Raw genomic sequence first — 17,617 nt, 5'->3', positions numbered from 1 at the left:
ATTATTGGCCTGTATTTCTTTTTAACAACTTGATTGTAATTAGTAAAACTGTAAAAAAGTTCACCATCATGTTTTTGTAACTTTGTGAATAAATATTGATTTAGTAATTGTTTTTAAATAATAATTTTCATCTCTTTAATGTGCAAAAATGTTTTTCAAATCATAGAAAAAGACATATGCAGTCTATCTCAAGAAATTGGAAACTGTTATGAATTTCGAGAAAGGTGGTATTATGATACCAGTGAAGCAAAGTGTCGCAGATTTTACTACAGTGGCTGTGGAGGAAATGAAAATAACTTTGCAACATACCTCGAATGTGAAAAGAATTGTAGAATGCTCTTGGCAACAGATAATCCTGATGATGAATTCCAAATAGGTATGGCTTCTCTTGAATTATATGTGTATTTAAAGAGATGCCTTAAAATTATTTACTAAAGCTGACTGGTGGTTTTAAATCCTCGTAACTTGTCCCTCTCACATGTTAAAACACACAACTGATTTATAATTGGTATGTAATTTTAAATTTTAAATTTAAGCATGTAATTTTATGATTATTATTATTTTCTTGACCTCCATGGAGACATAAGATTCATCACGAGAGGTCAACACCAGACAACTTAGTCTATCATACCACTCATTAAACTCATCAACCATTTTCACTTTTACATCCTCTCCATTCTCTTAATGTTCGAATCCGCCATCTTGTTAAAAGTCACTTTCATAAAATAAGGAAAACTAATTGTAAATTGATCACTGATCTAAGGGTAGAGAAATTTCTATTATACTGCACCACTCTATCCTTAGACAAGTCTATATGAAATAGTAGGATCAATTCAAAATTAGTTAGCAGTCTTTTCATTCATTCAGGCCAAAGTATTTATTTTCTCTCTTTGGGATTCCCGCTAGATTCGAATTTTTGTGAATGGTGCAGTAAAAAGAATTTCATGCAAATACAACAGTTAGGTTAACAAATAAAGCATTTAATATAGGTCATATAACACTTACATAAATTTTACTTCTAATTTTAAACAATAGAAATAAGTCAAACATTAAGTCAAGTCAATTACATTAGCACAATCTTCCAAGTCTTCACATACACCTTCTTAGCTTCTGGGTTATAAAGTTTTTACACTTAAATGAATATAATAGAACATCCAATCTAATTAGTTTTCACACATTTTTCAGTCATGCTATAAGTTCAAAATATTACAGGATCTAATAGCTGAAAATATCTTTCAAACAATTCCTATCTCCAACTCTCAATCACGAAGGGTTTCCACAGTTAAAGTTAATAATTCACTATGATAGACCTTACCGGAAATGGTTCCTAGAACATCTATTATGTTGTGAGCAAACTTCTGGAATTTACTTATCACACTTAAAGAATAAAAACACATCTACAAAACTTATCTGCAGTTATACTTAAAGCACTATCAATTACGCCTCAGAATTCTTGGCATCAATTAGGGCACTTCAACTATCCTTATTACCACTCATAAATTAATTAAAACACTGTGAGGTTCTCTTTAGGGCAAATCGGAAATAAGCTGCAATACTAGATCAGCTGGGTTTATTCAGAATTCTTCCTTGAATGTTCAGCTTTTTACTTTATCCAATTGTAGCTTTAATTTTCTTTCTATTATTACTGCTGATTTCAATTTCAGCCAACTATAAAATTCATTACGTTCTTGCTCACTTCTAAAAATTATCCACTTAACTCCTACTCTTAAGAACCTTTTATTTACTTCTACTTCTTTATTTTATCACCCTGCTTCCTTTCACTTCCAAGTTTCCGTCCCAACTCCTTACTTTTTTATATATTTTTTTTTTTATTCTCTCTTTAGCCCACGCTCTGTTCCACTCGCACTCGTTTATTTCATGCGTCTCCATGACAACAGACAAACATAAACATTCTCGCCAATGTTAGACAAGGCTATACTATTACATTGAGTCATTACATACCGTTAAGCTTTATACACAAATAGGAATAATTAGAATATTTGCTTTTCAATAAATGCGTAGTTACTATTGCAAACGCAAGTTTTTATAATATTGACATAACAATAAATAAAATAGCTTAATAATAATTAATACAGAATCTATTTACCATTAACACATTTCTTTGATTAAATAATTAAATATTTGATATAATTAAGGTAGTTATATGATATCAAATTATAATTTACGTTATTTACATTAAATAATATTTACAAACGCAGCCTTTGTGATGGAAAATCATGTTGGATTCTGAATCAAATAACATTTATTCTATTTTCTACATAATTAGAATCCAACATAGTACAAACCAATTTAATAATAACCTTTCAACACATTTAAACATTTCAATTATGTCTCCCCCTTCATCTTCTATCCACCAAACTCTGTAGTTTGCATGATTTTAGTCTATCCCCATAACACCATTGTACAGTCCTGATATCATTTACACTGTCTGACTCTATATCTGCTCGAAGGTTATTTTATTAGCTTCACATTCCAGTGACCAGATCTGGGCTCAGAGAGTTTGGTGAATAGAAAATAAACAGAAGGTATGATTGAGATATTTAAGCTGTTGAAGTGTGGTAAAAGTGCAAATGGCAAATGAGTTTAAGGAATGGTACAGTTGACCTTGTGTTGTCTAGTATTCACTTGGACAACACAATGACCCATAATGAGTCATTGACAAAGAGAGAGAGAGAGAGATAAAACAGTGGTAATCTGATCAAAGCTTTATACATTAAGATCAGTCCCCGTTTCTCTCTCCTGGTTGGTGTCCTCAGTATTGCAGTAATTCTCTGAGCTGTTTTCACATTTTCAATGTGAAAACAGCTCAGAGAATTACTGCAATGAGTGACTGTAGATAGACTTCAAATGTCTATCTACAATCACCCAAAACTCCTTATTTTCCCCACTTCTTCAGTATAACTCCACAAAGTGAGTAGGAATCATCCCATTGGTGGATCCCAAATTTTACATTTAGTTGCATTGAAATGACATAACTATTCATTTGACCTTTACAAATTATTCAAATCCTCTCAAGAGCCAAAAATCAGCACTATGACTAATAACCCTTGCAAGCTTCACGTCACCTCTAAACATCTGAATATATCTCTGTTGTGTCTGTAGTCACAACATTACTTGCATGAAGATTGAACAGCAGTTGTTCCGGTACTGAACCCTGTGGAGCTACACTTGTAATTTTCCTATTCTCTGATAGTACTCCTGCATATACAATTATCTGATATCTGTCAAAAAAAAAAAAAAAAGCTAGTTACCAATCCATTCCACCAATTCGATATCCAAGCCCATATGTTGCAACTTCAAAATCAACCTGTCATACAGTACTCTATCAAATTGCAAAAAAAAAAAAAAAAAAAAAAATGATAGTGTATTCCTTACCTATCCACTGCTCATCTAAGATCAGGACATGCAGGAATGTTCTTGCCAATTTCTCCAAATTCTCAACAACACCACAGAAGAAATACCAACTAGTGTATAGTTTGATACCACTCTTATGCAATAGCACTATCTTACCCTATTTCAACTCTCCAGGAATTTTCCCTATTGCAAGACTTTCATTAGTCAGGTTCAAGGCGCAATCAATTCCAAAGAACATTCCTGTAAAAACATATACCGAAATTCCATTGAATCCTTCCCCCACCTCTCTGACATTTAGTGTACTCAAATTATTATTATTATAAGTGGAGATTGAACTGCCCACTCAGTCTCCAAAAGTTAGATAGGGCTAAATGGCCTCGCCTACTCCCGTATATACGGGAATAAAAAGGCGTTAGCTGATTTTTTAAAAAAATAAAAAGAGCCTGTGTAGCTCAGTGGATGTGGCGTTTACACACCACCGCGCTAGGCCGCACGAAGGAAGTCTTGGTTTCGAGTCTAGTCGGCGACTAGAGGAAATTTTTCTAAGCCTTTTTTCGACCGGTTCCCGAGTTAGTCGATCTCTGGCACGGGCAAGCAGGTTTTTCCTCCCGGAAACTCGGGTTTTTCGTCCTGTAAACTCGAGAAAATCGACCGTAGAACCCACATTATTTCAGACATTAAATATATTGTGTTAGGGTTAGAGACCACGAGATGGCGGCACATTTGAGCCGTCTCTCTTCACTGCCCGTCTCTCTTCACTGCGTACCGCTTAATTAGTGATAGCCTTGGGCCATATGTCTCTGATTGGGTACCAGTGGAGATTGAACTGCCCACTCAGTCTCCAAAAGTTAGATAGGGCTAAATGGCCTCGCCTACTCCCGTATATACGGGAATAAAAAGGCGTTAGCTGATTTTTTTTTTTTTTTTAAATTATTATTATTCCTAACACCTCCAAGGAGTCCAAAGACTCATTGCAGGAGGACACCTCTTCTTCTTCTTCTTTCACTCTGCCTTATCCCATGTTAAACGGGGTCGGCGCACCAACCTTTAACCTTCCTCTTCCAAGTTCTCCGGTCCAGAGCATCCTTCGGACTCCATCCTTTCTCCCTAAGATCCTCTGTCATCTTATCCCTCCACCTGAGCTTGGGCCTGCCTCTTTTCCTCCTTCCCTCCAACTCCATATACTCCACTCGTTTACCAACATACTCCTCACCCTTCCTCTCAACATGTCCAAACCACCTCAGCCTACTTTCTTGTATCTTCTTGCCAATTGGTCCCACCTTAACCGTCCCTCTGATGTAGTCATTCCTTATCCTGTCCTTCTTTGTCACACCACTCATCCATCTCAACATCCACATCTCCGCTACCTCCATCTTCCTCTCCTGTGCCTTGGTTATAGGCCACGTCTCCACACCATGGAGCATCGCCGGCCTCACCACCATCTTATAGAGCTTTCCTTTCCTCTTACAACTCACTCTCTTGTTGCACAGGACCCCACTCATCTTCCTCCAATTCATCCAACCGCATGTTATTCGGTGCTGTATTTCCTCATCCAGGTCACCATTCCTCTCGACAACCGACCCAAAGTACTTGAATTTCTTCCCTGAAATTAGCAGGAGGACACCTACAATATTGAAATACATTCTCTTCATTGACTTCTAGCATTTCACTACTTCTTATTCCTCTAGGAATAAAGCCTGAATGGAACACCAGATATTAAAATAATAAAATGACTAAGGCATATCAACCATATGCCTTAGTCACCCATATTCTATCTCCATTCAGCAGTTAATTCACAGTTATTTTTCCTCCTACTGATGATATAGTGAAAAAAAAAAATCTTTGGCATTCTCCTTAGATTGGTACTGGTCTCCACTCATATTCTAGTTTTTCTGTCTTTACTATAATAGTCACCTAGCCTGAGACATATCCCTCATGCAACTATTTTTTGCACCTCTCTTTATATGTCTTCTATAATTTATTTTTCATCTGCAATTCCTGTTTAATCTCTCTAGTCACCCATTTGACATGAAACTGCTTTATCTTCTTCTTCGTTTGAGGTATGCAATCTGCCATTGCTATCCACAATTTTTTCTTAATTATTTTTCATACACTATTGACTTCTCTTCCTTCAAATTCTTTCATCCATTGTACTGCTCCAAGCTGGTTTCTAAGTCTGTTAGAATTACCCTAAATGCCTTCTGCCTTGTTACTTCTACCTGTGTATTCATCCTCCAAGTTATGCTACATAATTGCTCTCATCCACTGGTGCAAGTGTGACATCTCAATCACAGTTAGATTCTCTGATGCAATGACTAAAACAAAGCTCATGATCTCATGTTCCCACCACCACCACCACCACATGTTGCATAAGACAGTTGTCTCTCCCTTAAGAAGTCCAAAAATTTACTCTATTCCACTTTGTCTACATTACTATAAGCTGAAATCCTCCATAATAATCACCTTTGCACTTGGCAAACTAATTTGCCTAAACATTTCCTTCTCATTACATCTATATTTGTTGGTCTATAGCAACATTCTATTAAATCTGTGGATTGCAGCAGTTGGTTGATAGGTGGAAGAGGGGTGGTATGATTGAGACATTCAAATTACTGAGGGGTTTTTACAAGATTAATTCAGAGGAAATTTTCCAGAACAGGTCTGATGGTGGGAGAACTGGGGGGCCATCCATGGAATCTGAGCAAGAGTGTAGCTACCAAGGGTGCTAAAACTAGGTTTTTTACTTGGAGAGTGGTGAATGAGTGGAATAAGCTGCCTGAGTCTGTTGTGGGTGCCATGACTGTGAATGAGTTCAAAGCAAAGTATGACAGATACTGTGTGAATGCTGAATAGTTCTTGGCATGATGTTTTTGACCTCCCTCGATGAGTCTAAGGACTCCTTGGAGTTGCCCATAATAATAATAATAAATCTCAACCTGCAAACCTTTAACTCACACCATATACTCTCAAAGCATTAGTAAATCATTTCTGCTCTGATTCTCAACCCGCTAATGATAGAGAATCAGAGTGGATATGACACCACCATCACATTCATCTTCTTATTCTTCTATCCCCATTCTCTATTTTAAGACTTTTTTATTATCAATAAAAAAGGACTTTAAAAAAATACATCTGTAAAGTAGATTAGTGGTGAACAACTAGTGCTTAGTTATTTACTATTAATAGATAGATTCACCACTAATAATTGACTAGGCTAGAAAGGTGATGAGCATGGTAAAAAAAAGAAAAGATGTAGTATGGGAGGAGATTGGCTGGTGAGACCAAAGCTAATTCCAGGAAATCCTTCCACTATATAGCAAGAAAGAGGAAGAATAATTATGGCAGGTTGACACTGGTGGATAGTCATGGCAATAGTGGCTGTTGCAAAGGATATTATTATTGTGGAATTATTGAATGAACACCTTTATCAGCATATACCATATTGGTGTAAATGATAATGTGCATATATAGAAGGGAGGCAAGTATTAGGAGAATTGCAGATGAAAGAATCAGAAGCTGTTGAAAAGGATATTATTATTGTGGAATTATTGAATGAACAGCTTTACCAGCATATACCATATTGGTGTAAATGATAATGTGCATATATAGAAGGGAGGCAAGTGTTAGGAGAATTGCAGATGAAAGAATCAGAAGTGTATCACGTGTTGATTGGGTTAGATGTTAATAAGGCTGTGGGAATAGATGATATATCGCAATGTACACAACAGTTAGCTATGCCCTTGACCTCATTATTTAATGAAAGTCTTGCACTGTGTAAGGTTCCCAATCAATAGAAAGAAGGCCAAATAGTACAACTCCACAAGCATGGTTCTATTTTTGTTGAGAGGCTTATACGCTGGTTATACATGATAACTAATAATTAAAGAATTGACAGCGTACACTATTACAGCGTATCACACTATTGACAGCATATATAGCGTATGCTGTCAATTCCTTAATTATTAGTTATCAAGCATGGTTCTAGGACAGAAGTTTCCAATTATAGATGGTAAGTTAAAGTTTGACAGTAAGTTAAAGTTTAGGAGTCATGTTTCTAAGGTTTAGTCACTGCATCAGCTAACAGCACTGTTAAAGAGAACAGTTGATGAAATGATGCCATGTTATGGAGAGAGACAGAGAGAGAGAGAGTGATTAGCATGTATCTGAATCCCTGTAGACTGATTTGATAGATTGCTTATATGAACAAATGAGGAGTAGCAGTACATTGTTGCCAAGCGGATAAGGTTATGTAGCTTGAATGAAGAACGAAGAACATGGAGTGTGTAGTGTTTGTGGATAGCTCCTGAACGGATAAGTGATATTTTGAGTAATAATTGGTGAATTTGCATAGTATTTACATGGTATTGTTTACTTTTAGTATTTTAGTGTATGTCTGGGTGATTTCTGTGTGTTTTTTGAGTATTTTAATAGTAAATTGATAGATACGATTATTTGTGCACATAGTTCCCATAAAGAGGAATACAAAGATGGCGTCCAGATCACCATATTTGTCTAAAAATTTTAATTTAAAGGATTTGATTCGGTGTACCGTTTGCAAAATGTATGCATTGAGGAGAGCGGTTGGAGTCTGGTTGAATAACGATAGTGGAGTGAATGTATGCAAAAAGTGTAAAGAATGTGAAGATTTAAAGAGTGTTTCAGGTCATGTGAGTGATATCATTGTTGAAAGTGAGAATCTAGATAACAGTGATATGCGAGGTATGAATGGTGATATTTGCGAGGTAGTACCTGATAGCTGTGAGAGTGGTGTTGAAAGTGAGAATAAAGGTAGACATACAGAATGATTGAATGAATCATCGGAGAATAAAAATGATGACACTGACGCAATGAGTGAGATCGCTCTATTACGTGGAGCAATACATAAGGCAAATCGGCAGCTGGAGCATTGGCAAAAATGTTACCGAGCACAGTGACTAATAATCGGCAAAAGTATGATAGAAAAAATAAGGGTATGATAGTGAGTGTAAACAAAATGAAAGTGCGAGTGTTGTATGGAGATTCCTTAGTAAGAGGTGTGTTGGTTGAGAGTTTTAACAAAATCGTACCAACCTGGTGCGAACGTTAAGAATGTAAGCGACTCAATTAGAATGCAAAAGCAGCGGGTGAAAGAATTGATAGTGGTGGCAGGTACAAATGATTTGAAAGAAAACAAAATGGCTATGAGTGAGGATGTGAAGGAATTGCTTGAGGTAGCAAAAGAGAAGAGTAAGAGAGTTAGGATGGCGAGTCTGTTGCCACAGTATGACAGTGAAAAGTGTAAAAGGAGGGCCATAATTGCTAATGACTTTATGCGTGAATTATGCATGATGAGTGGTGTGGAATCTGTGGATGTGTGGAATGAGTTCGATGGGCGAAAGGATTTATATAAAATAGATGGTTTACATTTGAATGGATTTGGTGTACGGAGACTTGAAAAGGTGTTGTCAAATGTAGTGGAAGTGAATGTGCAGAATCAGGGAAACTACAGTTATTAAGGGGGGGGGGAGTAGATATGCAGACTTTAGGGTGACAGTTAAGTGTGTGCATGTGTGTAATATGCTCAGGCGAGTAGGAAAGACCACAAATCAGAATGGGATAGTTAGTATAAGGCATCAAAATAGGGATGGGACAAATCAGCTTCTGCAATTCATGTATACTAATGCCAGAAGTATTAGGAACAAGAAGGAAGAATTTTTGGCCTTGGTTGGCACTTCCAGACCACAGGGTATTGGCATTAGTGAAACATGGCTGACAGAAGATGACACAGCCAGTGGGATCAAATGTGAGGGGTATGGTGTGCTCAGGAGTGACAGGGAGAATAAAATGGGGGAAGGAGTGTTATTGATGATAGCTGATGAGCTACAGCCAAGGAGAATAGAAGTGGAACTGCAGGATAGAGAAAAGAGCACATTTGAGGCTATTTGGTGTGAGATTGAAACTAGCAGAACAAAATATACAGTTGGGTGTTGCTATAGACCAGGTGATGGAATAGATGGTGGAGATAGTATGCATAAGTGAATAGAAGAAATGAGTGGAAGGAGGTAATTATTATGGGAGATTTCAACTATGGTAACATTGATTGGAAGGAGGACAGGACACATGGGAGGAAGGGATTGGATTTTATGTGGTTATTAAGGGATAACTATCTGCAACAGCATGTAATGGAAAATACTAGGGGTCAGAGAGTGCTTAACTTAGTAATTGCATCTGAGAATTTGGCTGTAATGAATATGACCACGTTGCCACCAATTGGTGAGAGTGATCATAGGGTCTTGACTTGGGAGGTGGCTAAAGGTGTGGAATTTACAATTAAGACAGGGTATATGTGGAATTATCAGGCTGTTAAGTATGACAAGCTTAGGAGTTTGATTGATTCAGTTCCATGAACGGTATGCAGGCACATGAACGGTATAAAGCAGTGCAAGTCAGAAGGGTAACGAGTGTGGTAAGAAAAACAAAAAAGGATTATGAAAGAACATTGGTCATGCAGGCTAAAGAGAATCCCAAACAGTTTTTTCAATATGTTGCAAGTAAAAGAAAAAATGTATATGGCAGAATGATTTTAAAGAATGCCAATGGTAAGGAGGTAACTGAATCAGTTGATATAGTTGAATTACTGAGCAAGCACTTTGCAAGAATATATCATCCAGGTGGTGACATTGCAGAAATGAATGAACCAATAGATTATATGGGAATTGTGGTGAATGAAGTAGAGGTGAGTATTCTATTGCAAAACCTCAATGTCAGTACATCTGTGGGATTGGATGGTATACCAGCTCGTGTCGTATGTGAAGCAGCTAAAGAATTGTTAGTACCCGTGACCATTTTGTTTAATTTGAGTCTCGGGTCTGGGTTAGTCCCGAGGGGGTGGAAAGAGGGGAAAATAGTTCCACTGCATAAAGGAGGTTCCAAGACTGCAGTTGTAAATTACCGACCGATGAGCATATCTGGAATCATTGTCAAGGTCTTGGAGAAATTAGTCAAGAGAAGAATACAGGATTGGATAGATGAAAATGGGATACTGTATGGGGGACAACATGGTTTTGTTAAGGGTAGATCATGCCTCAGTAACTTGCTCATGTTTTATAACACAGTGATGACTGAACTGGATAAGAGTAATGGGTTTACAGTGATTCTACTGGACCTTGCCAAGGCCTTTCACAGGATACCACATGGAACTCTAATCTGTAAACTGGAGCAGATGGGGATGGATATAGGGTTGGTGAGATGGATAGGATTGTGGTTGATGGAGAGATACCAGAGAGTGTTTTATTCAGGAGTTGAGTCAAAAAGACGGTTTGTGACTAGTGGTGTGCCGCAGGGTTCTGTTCTTGGACCACTACTTTTCAATTTGTTCATTAACAATATAGGAAAGGATCTGAGAGGAAGTGTTCACTTGTTTGCTGATGATGCAAAGTTGGGTAGAGCAATTGTGAGTGCACAGGATGTGAAAATTTTGCAAGATGATTTGGATAGTTTGGAGGACTGGGCTAAGGAAAATGGATGTCAATTTAATGTGGCAAAGTGTAAGGTTATGCATTTTGGATATAGGGTTGGTGAGATGGATAGGAGGGTGGTTAATTTGTTCATTAACGATATAGGGAATGAACTGACAGGAACGGTTCATTTGTTTGCTAATGATGCAAAGTTGGGTAGGGCAATAGTGAATGCAGAAGATGTCAAAATTTTATCAGGATGATTTGGATAGATTGAAGGTGTGGGCTAAGGAGAATGGATGTCAATTTAATGTGGCAAAATGTAAAGTTATGCATTTTAGGGTGAAAAGATTAGCAGTGGTATATCACATTGGTGGAACCGTGCTCCAGGAGATTGATGAGGCCATGGATTTAGGAGTGTTGGTGGATAGGGAGTTGAAGTTTAGGGGGCACATAGCAAAAGTGGCTAAATCAGCTCATCAAATCACTTGGCTTCTGAAAAATACTTTAACAAGCAGAGACAAACAAGTTATTGTTCCTCTGTATCGAGCCTTGATAAGACCCCATCTGGACTACTGTTCCCAGATATGGGCTCCAGGATTTCTTCTTGATGGGCAGGAGGTGGAGAGGATCCAGAGACGAGTGACCAAGATGATAGCAGGTCTGTGGAATGAACCTTATGAGAACAGGTTGAAGATTTGTGGGTTGCAAAAATTTGTTGATAGGTGGAAAAGGGGTGGTATGATTGAGACATTCAAATTACTGAAGGGTTTCTGTAAGATTAATCCAGAAGATATTTTTGAGAATAGGACTGGGGTGGGAGGACTAGGGGCCATAAATGGAACCTGGCAAGAATGTGGTTAGCAGGGGTGTTAGAGCTAGGTTTTTTACTTGGAGAGTGGTGAATGAGTGGAATAAGCTTCCAGAGTCTGTTGTGGATGCTATGACTGTGAATGAGTTCAAGGCAAGGTATGATCGATACTGTGTGAATGTCAAATAGTTGTTCTTGACATGATGTTAGGGCCTCCCTCGATGAGTCTGTCGACTCCTTTTAGTTGCCAGAAATAATAATAATAATAATTACAGGCAGGGTATCATGTTAATGGGAATTTGCTGCACTGTCAGTGCCTTTAACACATTGTCCATAATAATCTCCAATTCTCTAGGAGTTGAGGGTTACTGTTGACAGTAAGTTAAAGTTTAGGAGTCATGTTTCTAAGATAGTCACTACATCAGCTAACAGCACTGTTAAAGAGAACAGTTGTAGGAATAAGGAATTTGTTTTCTCATTTTACAAGGCTGATAAAACTACATCTGGATTTCCATGATATGGTTACCTGAGTTCCAAGGTAATAAAAACCTTTTTGAAAAGATTCAGTGGTGAGTCACTAAAATGATAACTGGTCTAGGGAATTTGTGCATATGAAAAACAGATTGAGAGAATGGTCTTCAAATTTTGAGGAATGTACAAAGGAGAGGAGATATAATAGAAACTTATAATTTAGTAAGGGGATCTTGGAGTATAGACATGAATGAGATAGTGGGAGTGTGGAGGGGTCAATCTTGGATGTTGTTAGGAAGCATGTAATCTAAGTCTAAGGTACCAAACCTACTTATCTCACCATCTACCACCCACAAAAAGTATTTCTATCTGTTAATTGCTGTATTGTCTGGTCAATTTGTTTTTATTCCATTTTGAACTCAGGTCTTTTCCAGTTGAAAGACATATCTGCCCAGTCTTTTCTATACAGAGTTGCAGTTGGCTGTTGTGTAGCTGTTATACTTTGAGGAGTGTAATGCTGACTAAACCCTCATTCTGCATTGAAACATGCATATCATTTTTAAAATATTCAATTCTCTGAGGTTCTCTTCTTGTTTGTAACCCGTTCGACACTGGTACAAAAGACTCAGGAAGCTTGTTTGTAAATTTTGCTAAAAAAAAGACAGATAGATATTATATCCTCTATAATAATGCAACTAGTATAAAAAAAGACAGATATTATTTAGCCGAGATAATAGTCGTGGCCGAGTGGTTAGCGTATCCACTCTCCAGCCAAAAGGCAGTGGGTTCGAATCCCGCCGTGGGCATGGATGTTTGTGATTGTCTATGGAAATATTAGTGGTGGTGGTGGTCGGCGGTAGATGGCGTTGGTGTAGTTGAGGTCAGTTGGTGGATTGAGTGGGGGAGACAGTTGTAGATAAGTCCTTCCTCAATGAGTCTTTGCACTCCCTGGAGGTGTGAAATAATAATAATAATATTATTATTATTATATCCTTTATAATAATGCAATAAGTTATAACCAATATAAATAATTATTTTTTATTATAATTTCTTGTGAAATATTTTTCTGTGACTTAACTCACTGAACAGTCTTATAGCTATCTCAATTCCAAAGTATAGAAAATGTACTGATAAGTTGTGTTGTTTGTTTACCAAAAAATGTCCTATTAGGATAATTCACAATATTTCCAACTTCATACTGATAATGCTATGGTGAAGATCAAACACATTTAAGTAACTTTGACTAATAATAATATAAGGTAACATTTCACAAAAGGTTGGATGGAGAGTTGAGTGTTGTTAATGAAAGCCATAGTTGAGAGAACGGTAAGAAATGTTATTGGCTTTGAAGATATGCACAATGCTGAAGTGCATAGGAGAAGATATATAATAGGTTTTGCTATAAGTCAGAGAATATTGAGAGAGGTCATTCTTAATAATTTAGCCAAATAAGGTTGGTTAGTGAGAGTGAAGTAATTATTGAGAACTTCAACTGTAAAAGTATTGATTAGAAATGGAATACAGCATGAGGTAATAAGGACAATGAATTTCCTTAGTTGCTTAGGATCAGATACAACCTTGTGGAACATATCATAAAGAGAACATTAGAAACACGATTATTGAATTTAGTGATAATTAGAAGGTAATATTTGATAAAGGAACTATGTTATATTCAAGTGTTGAGAGTGAACTATTTGGTATTGACACTGAGCTAGTCAAGAAGAAACACTTTCCACCAAAGAAATGAAATATATATATATTACAGAGAACTAGAAGACTAGGCTCAGGAAATAAATACACGGAATTTGCCTTAACATGTTCATGTTAACAGTGTCTGCACATGCAGATACTGCCCATGAGCACTCACTTTATGGGTTCACGGACAATTCATTGCGAGGAAACATTAGTGGAAAATTCATCACAGAAAAATTCATTGACCGAATTATTGATCACTGAAAAAATTTGCTGAAAATGTTATTTGCCAGAAAATTGAAATGATACTGGATTGATACTGATATATGAAAAGTAAATGCAGTCCAAGATAAATTTCACAAAATATAATTTTATTATGTATCTATGTATTAATCCATGCAGTTAGCCAAGTGGCTATGCGCTTCACAACCATATGTTAGGGAAAGGAGTGTCCTGGTTCAATTCCCGTTGCTGACACGAGTAGCTTAGGATCTTTTTCAGACATAGCCAAGTTAGCTGGTCTTGGGCGTGGACTACAAGACTTTTCTCCCTAGTTTATCTGGGATTTTCTTCCTACAAGCAGGCAAACCAGCCTTGAGAACATAACACTTCTACTGACATAGGATACACCCACCGGGAGGCATAGGACTAACCACCTTATCCTCATATAACGGTTGCAGTTATAAAGAATAGAAACTCTTGCACCGTAAAGGTAAAAGAGGGAAAGATTAAGAAGAAGAAGAACTATTTGTTATTTATTTAGATTTTAATTAGATTTTCATAATAATTTTATTCTTGTACAGTGACAGTAATATTTTATAGATTGGTGAGTTTCCTAATTTCTGTTTCATCTTAAAAAGGTATAAATATTCTTTCTTACTTTGATACTACAGGTTCTGTTGATGGAATATTAATATTTACAAAAACTGGAATAGGGTGGTTTAAGGAGATAGGGCACCATATTTTAAGAATATTTATTCTGTGAACCATTCACTTTTTTCTGCACACTTAGACACCCATCGGGATGTGATATGCACATTTTATCTGAACTAATTCAGAAGATAAGATGTTTCAGTTACTGAATACATGTGTATTTTGAAAATGACTCCACTTTTCTTACATAGGAAATGTATGTTGTACACTGTTATCATTAACAGAGCTAGTTTAAAATCATAGGTGCACTTTTGAGTAATTATATTAAAGTAAATGATAATAAAATTACCTAAATGCTATCATAATGATGTAAATTAGCTAAATTGCCATCTGCAGCTGCAATAATAGTCTTTACCTTTTCCTCCAATGCTAGTGTTTTCAGATAAAGAAATTCAGCTCTCACCTAACAACAATTGCAAACATCCATGCCTATTGTGAGTTTCGAATCCACAGCTCAGTGGTGGGAGAGGGTTCGCTATCTAGTCGGTTGTTCATCGTCATGGTTTATTTAAAATTTGTAAATAGGAAACAAACTCAATAAATAGAAATATGAAAAAGTTAATTATTATATGTAGCTTTCCAGGCATCTCTGTTTTGAGGCACTTGATTTATTTCTCATAGAGTGAGAGTATCTGTGCTGATGAGGTGGTTAATATACTGCCAGAATTGTTTAGTTGGTCTTCCACTCTGTCTTTGTCCATTTGAGGGGCATATAAAAATAAGATGTCAAATTGCCTCCGTAGCACAATTGGAAGAATGATGGTATGTTGCGCCCTTCGATTGGAAAAGGCCTAAGTTCAATTCTCGTCACGATGGGAGAGGAATCCTTATATGGACTTTTCCAATCGAAGGTGAGTTAGCCAATCTCATATGGAGGTAGCAGGGTTTTTTCTCCTGGAAACTCTGGTTTTTCATCCCACATACAGACAAATCGGCCCTTCAGAACACACGCAATTTACAGACAAAAAATACTAGTTGTAGTGGTGGTGGGCGGTAGATGGCATTGATGTAGATGATTGGTAGTAGAGGTTCAGTGTAGTGGTGGAGACGGATAGATGTGTAGTGGGTGTCCTCCAACAATGAGTCTTCAGACTCCTTGGAGGTGTCATGAATAATCCTGATGGAGAGCTGTTTGAGTTAAAGACAGTCTGCTGAATTACTGGGGTTTGGGCAGTCCATTCCATGTGGTATGTTATTGTTGCATCATAATCCTCAGTGACAAGTCGTGCCATTATAATAGGCGGTGTCTTGACTTAAGTCTCTGTGATGTAAAGCTGTCAATATTAGAGTGCATAGGAAGTAGTGGACTCCAGCAAATTTGGTTATATTTGCGAATTAAGGTGTTTTGGCATCATAGTTGTGGCTGTTGTATGTGCTCAGAACTGGTAGCCAATATGAACGAATAGTCTTTATTGTTCCAGAAATTATACGCATTGTCTGATTAAGGACGGTATCACTTAATTTAACATGTGAACTGTTCAGCCAAACAGCCGAGCAATATTCATCAGTTTGAGTAAACAAGGCCCACAGCAGATGTCCTAATGTGGGAGCACAAACTCCCCAGGTTGTTCTGGCAAGTTTATGCAGTATGTTATTTCTAGTCCTGAGTTTGGCAGCAGTATTGTAGAGATGTCTATTAAAGGAGAGGGTTCTGTCTAGGGTTATGTCCAGATACTTTGGATTGAAATTGTGTGGTAGTATGTTCCCATTTAGTGATATCTCTTAAGATATCATGTGCCATGCTATTGTTTAAATGGAAACAGCATATTTCAGTCTTCTTGGTAGTGCTTGGAATAAGACCTGCTTCTCAAAGAAGTGGTCTAGATCCTCTAGGTCACTAGTTAGTATGTGCTCTATAGTACAGAAGTTCTGGTGTTGGGATGTGATGCATAGTTCATCAGCATATGCAAATTTTCTAGACATTGTCCTTGGAAGATCAGAAATATACAAATTGAATAGAAGAGGGACCAGAACTGACCATTGTGGAAGTCCATTGTTAAGTGTTCTTGGCTTGCTCATATCATCATCATCTATAACTACCTGTATTTTTCTATTAGACAAAATGGCGTTGATCAGATGGGTCATTTTTTTTTTACGTTTCAGTATTTTAAGGAGCTTGTAGATCATGCCATTCCTTCATAAGTTGTCTGTGGCCATGAAGTCTATAAAGACTCTACCAATTTTAAGTGTGAGTAGCACTCTAGCTTGCCTCCACATGGTGCACCTTAGGTAACGCTAAACAGCTAGAATGACTTGGCCATTCAGATTATCTTAGGATCTCCTGGATTAGTGTACATGCATATGCTATGCAAACAGTCTATCAGGTTACAATGACTGCCGGCATGGTTGGCCAAGTGGTTAACATATCTGCTTTCCTGCCAAAAGGCTGCAGGTTCAAATCCCAGAGTAGGCATGGATGTTTGTGATTGTCTGTGGAAATACTAGTGATTGTGGTGGGCAGTAATTGGTATTGGTGTGGTTGTGGTTAGTTGCAGTTGGTGGATTTGAGTGGTGAAGACAGAGTTGTAGAATAGATGCCCTTTCTCGATGAGTTTGGACTCCTTGGAGGTGTCACATACTAATAATAATAATTATGGAGAAGGAGGATGTTTCGGTTGATGTCCAAGCCAACCAAATTGACATCTGCATTGGGTTTCAATCGAGGGTTTCTTGGCTAAAAGAGGAATTCGTAATTCCTCTTTTACAATAGTGGAATTACGAATATGATCCTTCCAAGAGTAATCAAATAACAGTCTTAAGTAGATTATATTAAAGCCATTAATGGATTTTATTGCTTCTTGGGTGGAAACGTTCCATGTTTCTCCACGATATAAGAAGGGAGCCTGAGAGGTTGCTTTGTAAAGCCTATTTTTTTTTTCCAAGGTAATGAGGGGAAATT

At 37.3% G+C, this 17,617-nt stretch overlaps 1 protein-coding gene across 3 annotated transcripts in view; it reads left to right on the top strand.

Annotated features, from left to right (window-relative positions):
• The window catches only part of LOC150102627 (papilin-like), an 843,028-nt gene that overhangs the window by 662,392 nt on the left and 163,019 nt on the right, over nt 1-17,617 (top strand). For all 3 annotated transcript variants that reach the window (XM_090399411.1, XM_090399410.1, XM_090399409.1), the window contains one exon: nt 167-376. In XM_090399411.1, coding sequence (XP_090255537.1) covers nt 167-376 — 210 coding nt within the window. The remainder of the gene's footprint in view (nt 1-166; nt 377-17,617) is intronic.

The sequence above is a fragment of the Typopeltis vanoorti genome, chromosome 10 (genome assembly GCF_054136105.1).
Source record: "Typopeltis vanoorti isolate ZY-2024b chromosome 10, IOZ_Tvanoo_1.0, whole genome shotgun sequence".
In the NCBI taxonomy this organism is placed as follows: Eukaryota; Metazoa; Arthropoda; class Arachnida; order Uropygi; family Thelyphonidae; genus Typopeltis; species Typopeltis vanoorti.
The sequence above is the reverse complement of the archived record's forward strand: the minus strand, read 5'-3'. Positions and strand labels throughout refer to the sequence as shown.